The 7,579-nt window shown below is 43.0% G+C and overlaps 1 protein-coding gene across 1 annotated transcript; it reads right to left on the minus strand.

Moving 5' to 3' along the window:
* Positions 1–1,403: 1,403 nt before the first annotated feature.
* LOC136842299 (uncharacterized) lies at positions 1,404–2,510 on the minus strand. The gene has a single exon (XM_067109558.1). The coding sequence runs from the start codon at positions 2,508–2,510 to the stop codon at positions 1,404–1,406; it is 1,107 nt and encodes a 368-aa protein (XP_066965659.1).
* Between the last annotated feature and the right edge of the window lie 5,069 nt (positions 2,511–7,579).

The following is a 7,579-nucleotide window of genomic DNA, read 5'->3' on the forward strand; positions in this document are numbered from 1 at the left end:
ACTGTGGAGTGGAAATTCTGGCCCAATAATTTTCCCCATTCTGATTTGTGCTTTCCTGTTATCCAGGAAGCTGCACAGGATCCTCAGTATAAGATTGGGAATGGTGGTTTCCATCAGTTTGAATTTAAGGCCATTGTGTCACACTTTGTCAAAGGCCTTCACAATGTCTCTAGAGACCATATTGCATCCATGTCCCTTGGTTCTTGACATAGCTATAGTTTCATATATCACTGATGCAGTCATCTGGGTTCCTCTTCCCCTGTTTTTGATAATCGACTCTATAATTTTCCCCAGGAGTTCCAGGAGGGTTATTGGTCTGTGGTTCTTCACCTGTTTGGAATCTTTTCCTGGTTTGCTTATTAGTCTTATCACTCCTGTCTTGTACAGGTCAGGATAGTATCTCATGCTTAGCATCTCATTTGTCATTTCATTGAATATATCTAGCATTACATCTGGGAGGTGTTGCATAATTTCTTTATTAATATTTGATTTTCCAGGGGCTTTTCTTTTCTTCCCTCTTTGGAGGATGTTTTTAATTTCCCTTAGTTCCACTGGTTTTGTCATAGGATCGTCAGGGTCTAGCCTGCTGGTATCTACTCTGGGATATGGTATGATGTCATCTCTTCTTCACTGCAATGCCTCTTCTACTACTCTCTCCTGCTCTCTGTCATAGTTCCTATTCTCTTCTTCAGTTATCTGAAAGGTGTTACTCCAGAATTTCCTGAAGGCTGCTTTTTTCTCTTCATCTCCATATAGTTTCCTGTTGTTTTCAATGAAGTGGTGGCTATGGTCTCCCTCTTTTTATATCAGTGTTCGCCGGGGGCTGGTCACGGTCTGCTTTTGATTGGTCGAGAGAGCATTGATTTTGATTGGCCAAGAGAGCGTTGACGTCACTGGGCATGATCCTCTCCCATTGGTTGGCGGTTTCTCGGCCGTAATCTCAGAGCATAGTGGTTGCTCTGCGATGCCCTATGGTTAGTAAGACATGCCCTGTGGAGGAGTACATCTATAGCTTCATTAAGGACACGTCCTCCGTTAGGGGGTTCGTCGGGAGGGTCTTGTTTGTTGCTGCTGCTCTCAAAGTCCTGCTGGGATGTTCCGACAGTTATGTTTTCAGGGGGCGCTGTGATAGGGCATCGTGTCACTGTCAGAAGCAGATAGGTTTCTTGGCTAGTGCTGATGGTAGGTTTTTCTGCTTCTATATGCAGTGCCTCTAGCATCCGTAGTCTTCGGTGGTCAGGGGCTTGACCTATTACTTCAAAGCAATTGATAATATCACTACACTGGACACGAAGGTTGTGAGCGTCTCTAGCATGATTGAAAATGGCCCCCTCTTGGGCGTGACAGGAAATCTGTTTCGAATGACGCATGGTGGTCATTCCAATGTAGGTTGCAGGGCATCCTCACGAGGGGCATTTGTACCGGTACACCATGTTGGTCTTTTTCAGTGGTTCCTGTTGAGGGGCGGGGTTGTTCTTCATAATAAGACTGCTCGTCTTCTTGCTGGCATAGTAGATAATCAATTGCACATTTTTCGTCAGGTCGGTGGGGGTGACATGCTCCTTGATGATGTTTTTCAGGGCTTTTTCATTGTCTTTATACCATTTGTGGAACCTCCCTCTGTAGAATAATTTAATATCTTCAGGGGGTGCTGGACGGGGTTCTTGCTGGTACCAATTCTCCAAACCTTTCATTACTGTGTCTTGGATGTCTCGATTTTTGTGTCCATTGTTAACCAATACTTGGGTGGCGCGGTCGAGTTCTTCATGCGTTTTTTGCCATGAGGAGCAGTGGGAGAGGGAGCGACAAACATAGGCTTTAATAACAGAGTTTTTATAATGCTCTGGGCACTTGCTCTCACCATTCATGCAAAGGCCCAAGTTAGTGGGTTTGGTGTAAACAGAAGTGCTGAAGGCGGTGCCCTGCTGCTCTACCAACACGTCAAGGAAGGGGAAGTGGTTGTTTTCAGCATATTCTGTGGTGAAGGAGAGGCTGCTGTGCTGGTGGAAGGCAGCCCGTAAGTTATCAATCTCCTCTTGTGAGTCTGCATTGAGGAAGGTGTCGTCGATATAACACACGTAAACGGGGGGTTTACATACATTAGCGAAGATCCGTTGTTCAACAGTACCCATGTAAAAGTTTGCAAATACGACTCCTAGGCGGGAACCCATGGCGACTCCATCCACTTGTAAATACATGTGTCCTCGGTGGTTGGGGAACGGGGCCTTTTTTGTACATATCTCCAAGAGAGACCGAAGGATGTGTTCAGGGATGTGGAGAGGCGTAACTGAAGGATCTTGGTAGACTCGATCGGCGATCATAGAAATGGTTTTATCGACAGGTATGTTTGTGAAGAGAGATTCTACATCCATAGAAGTGATGAAACCACCGGGCGGGGCCGACTGGAGAACTTGTAGAAACTCAGCAGATGACTTAAGGCTGTACGTGTCAGGTGTGTAGGGGGTGAGTAGAGTGTTCAACCTGGCCAAAAGACTGAACACTCTACTCATCCCCTACACACCTGACATGTACAGCCTTAAGTCATCTACTGAGTAGACACGTACAGCCTTAAGTCGTCTGCTGAGTTTCTACAAGTTCTCCGGTCGGCCCCGCCCAGTGGCTTCATCACCTCTATGGATGTAGAATCTCTCTTCACAAACGTATCTGTCAATGAAACCATTTCTATGATTGCCGATTGAGACTACCGAGATCCTTCAGTTACGCCTCTCCACATCCCTGAACACATCCTTCAGTCTCTCTTGGAGATATGTACAAAAAAGGCCCTGTTCGCCGACCACCCAGGACACATGTATTTACAAGTGGATGGAGTCGCCATGGGTTCCCCCTACGAATCTTATTTGCAAACTTTTACATGAGTACTGTTGAACAACGGGTCTTCGCTAATGTACGTAAACCCCCCATTTACATGCGTTATATCGACGACACCTTCCTCCATGCACTCACAAGAGGAGATTGATAACTTACAGGCTGCCTTCCACCAGCACAGCAGCCTCTCCTTCACCATAGAATAGGCTGAAAACAACTGCCTCCCCTTCCTAGAGGTGTTGGTAGAGCAGCAGGCCACTGCCTTCAGCACTTCCGTTTACACCAAACCCACTAGCTTGGGCCTTTGCATGAATGGTAAGAACGAGTGCCCAGAGAAGAATAAAAACTCTAATAACAAAGCCTACGTTTGTCGTGCCCTATCCCACTGCTCCTCATGGCGAAAAACACATGAAGAACTCGACCACGCCACCCAAGTCCTGGTTAACAACTGACACAAAAATCGAGACATCCAAGATGCAGTAATGAAAGGTTTGGAGAATTGGTACCAGCAAGAACCCCGTCCAGCACCCCCTGAAGATATTAAATTATTCTACAGAGGCAGGTTCCACAAGTGATATAAAGACGATGAAAAAGCCCTGAAAAACATCATCAAGGAGCACATCGGCCCCACCGACCCAATGAAACGTGCAATTGATTATCTACTATAACAGCAAGAAGACGAGCAGTCTTATTACGAAGAACAACCCCGCCCCTCGACAGGAACTGCTGAAGAAGACCAACGTGGTGTACCAGTACAAATGCCCTTCGTGAGGATGCCCTGCGACCTACATCGGAATGACCAACATACGTCTTTCGAAACGGATTTCCTGTCACGCCCAAGAGGGGGCCATTTTCAACCATGCTAGAGACGCTCACAACCTTCGTGTCCGGAGTAGTGATATTATCAATTGCTTTGAAGTAATAGGTCAAGCCCCTGACCACCGAAGACTATGGATACTAGAGGCACTGCATATAGAAGAAGAAAAACCTACCAACACTAGCCAAGAAACCTATCTGCTTCCAACAGTGACACAACGCCCTATCACAGCGCCCCCTGAAAACATAACTATCAGAACATCCCTGCAGGACGTTGAGAGCAGCAGCAACGAACAAGATCCTCCTGACGAATCCCCTGATGGAGGACGTGTCCTTAATGAAGCTACAGTATAAATGTACTCCTCCACAGGGCACGTCTTACGAACCATAGGGCATCACAGAGCAACCACTACACTCTGAGATTAAGGCCGAGAAACCGCCAACCAATAGGAGAAGATCATGCCCAGTGACGTCAACGCTCTCTTGGCCAATCAAATCAACGTTCTCTCGACCAATCAAAAAGCAGACCGTGACCAGCGGCCCCCCCCCCGCCGAACGCTGATATAAAAAAGAGAGACCATAGCTACCACTTCATTCAGCTCCCGCCTGAAGAAGGAAGAAGGCCTTCTGAAACATGTCGCGATACCCACGATCCCAGAAGCACTGACGATCCCTGCACTCGTTTTTGGACCCCGCCCTCGGAATTTCCATTACCTTCGACTTTTGATATTTTTTATAAATAAAACCCCAACAAGGAACTTTGGCATTTTACTCAATTCTGTTACTGAAGAAGAAAAAAGGATAATTAGAAGAGTTGAACGAACAATCTACAAGATTAATGCAACCAAGGCTGCCATCATATTCAACAAAACATGTCTGAAAGAGGACCTATACCCAAAGTATATTATATTATTATTATTATTATTATTATTATTATTATTATTATTAAACATTCTTTTTTCAAAATGGATATCAAATCGCTTACACATATGAAGGAGAAATAACCATAGCAAAGAGAAGAGTAGCACATTCTATTAAATTTCATACAAGAAAAGGCAAATCAAATTAGGTAAGCACATAGCACATACTGTTCATTATCTAAAGATAAACTTGCTGTGAAAAGTAAATATAATTAATGCAGCGGCGCACTGAGCACAAATGTAGTATGTCAGGCTCTTTAAAATTGCTGATATCCACAGCCAGGATCACTGTTCAATAGTTCCGAAGTTTTGGTAATATAAGGCCTGCGATACCGGTGTTGCCCAGTGACAACTCAACTGAATATAGACGGTGGCGCTCTGCAAAATAAGAAGCACGATTTCTTTTCGAAGACAGGCATAACTATGAGAGCGGAAATCCTTATTACTTTTGTAAGGAAAAATGAGAAAAACAATTCGACCAACGTTCTCTAAAAAGATCCCAGACAACCGAACAAGAGAAGCATTCCAGCAATGGCACAACAAAGACCTGAAACACGTGGCACTAATAACACCGAAGATATACTGCGGTGGCGAAACACAATTCAGAGTTTGGAGGTCCGGTTCTTAACTGTAAAAATTATTACAAAATAACACTTTATTTTCCATGTGTTCCCTCCTACAAACCCAATTATGAGTGGGAATAAAACCACTGTTCCTCTTAAAACCCAATTATGAGTGGGAATAAAACCACTGTTCCCTCTTAAAAACCCAATTATCAGTGGGAATAAAACCAATGTTTCCTGCTAAAATTAGCTTCATTGGAAGTCTGTACGAAATATACACTATTGAAAAACACAAAATAATACCCCGTGCTGGAAAATGGAATATCTGTAGCGTCAGATCAATTCATTATTTCATTTTAGAGACGGACCTGAATAATCGCCTTAAGACTGATTAGGCATTACATGGAATCTTCAGTCTGAATCTGGCAGGACGTGCTTCTTCAGAATCACTCTAGATAGCAAAAATAAAATGCAATTTAAGAGGACTTCAACACCCTTTGGACTAGTTATGAAAGCTTTGGCCCAGTACTTATAACTCTGCTGCATTACTGAAGAGACTGAATCACGTTTGATGGGGACGCTGACAGTAATGAACTAGATCCTAATCTTGGCAGCCCCCGCTGCGCCCACTTTTTGGCCTTTTAATTACCTCCATTCCTCCTTCTTCCTTTCTTTCACCACGCTGTTCAACCACTCTAACTCCCTCTTTTCACTCTCTAAGCAGTGCCCCGGTAATTGGCTTTATTGTCGAATTTTTACACATCAATCAGCCTAATCATGGCAATATCTGTCTTTAAGAACTATTTACATGTAAACGTCCACGCTACTAAGCCAGAAGTAGACAATATATAATCACAAAACCGAAAAACTTTTGTTGTTACTTGAAATCTGCAACATATAAAAGGTACACTGTGCAACTCGGGTTCAAAGGGCTCTTGCTGCATTTGATTATTTAAAATGAACTTTTTCTAGAGGAAAATTCTTACTTTTCTAGTCTTAAAGAAGTTTCAAAATATGAGAGCAATTCTGGAATGTTTTGTGAAGGCAACAAGTTATCAAATCAAAACACCAGTGAATTTTGCGGCTTACAAATCTGATTATCGTCACACAAAGTTCATTTCCCAGCTTCTTTCAGCATATTGCCGCCAAACTTTGAACCGAGTGGCAAACATCATGTTTCATATTTGTGTACAATCGAAAATTCATATGTTCCGTTACAGTGATGTTGGCCATGTAGGTCTTAAATAGCATAATTTCTGTCACTTGTTTAAGCTTATTTGTCGCGCTACTTGATCGTTAATCAATGACTGACTACCTGGTCCAAGGTTTGGCGGGCAAACTGCTAAAGATCCCGGAAAACGTTCTCGTTTGACACCACCTTTGGGCAATCACAATCGCTTTGCTTTGCTGCTGGAAGACTGCCACTTTTAAATCAGGACTGCAACTGACTTAATCGTTCTTCTCCTTTCAAGATTAAAAATAATAGCTTTTACAAAAGAACCCCACGAGACAACCTGTTGAAGATGACGCAACTGTATAGGCCTAAACAATCGTTATCAGTGCCAGCTGAAAGGTGGAAGCAGTCACGTCTGGGAAAAGCACTGATTACACTCACAAGAATCTCGGTCCCTGTTTAGAAACGTTAAAAGTTCTTCGCAGTGGTACAATTTCTTCCAGGACACTAGAACTACTGTGAGAGATTGAATGACGAACAAAGAAACGCGCCATCCTCTGTTGCTCAATGTGACTAAAGAGCAAGAAAAAACAACTGACAACTTTCTGATCACAATGGAAGATTTAGAAATTCCCACATAATCCCATAATAATAAGCGGCGACTGAATGGAAATATACCAGCAGATCGACCCTTTATTAAATTCATACCTCAGCAGCAGAGAAATTCTACAACTTCCCATTTCCCTGAAGGAAGTCCATCTACAGTCTACTTTCCAAGACCTTTTGTTGCGCAGCCGAGCATTGATGGTCAGTCGCTCTGACCGTCAGGCTCTTCAGCGAAAATAATCATAACAAGCAATAAACGGTTTCTATATCCTGAACTATATCTTTACTTATTTCCGAATAAAGTCAATGCCTACCTTAAATAACAGAATGACTAATAGTGTGACTGACTGACTGCTTTACACTAATCTGGCGTTACAAAGATATAGGTCACTGACACTGAAAATCAGTATCTGAATATTTGCTAAAAGCAAACATATAACATTAGGAAAAACACAACATTAGCAGGAGCATGTAATTAAAAAGTTAATTCTTTACTGACACACTAGCACACAGGAACAGCGCGATACCTTCCAAGCTCATTGTTTAAAGCCGGTCCTTCATGCATATCCATCAAGGTCCAATTACGAAATTCCATCTATTTCAGCCGTCATATTTAATCTATTACCTGGGCTCCTAACACAAGATTTGGTCATAATTCACAGAACCATGCAAAT

Source organism: Macrobrachium rosenbergii, chromosome 10 (assembly GCF_040412425.1).
Source record: "Macrobrachium rosenbergii isolate ZJJX-2024 chromosome 10, ASM4041242v1, whole genome shotgun sequence".
Taxonomy (NCBI): domain Eukaryota; kingdom Metazoa; phylum Arthropoda; class Malacostraca; order Decapoda; family Palaemonidae; genus Macrobrachium; species Macrobrachium rosenbergii.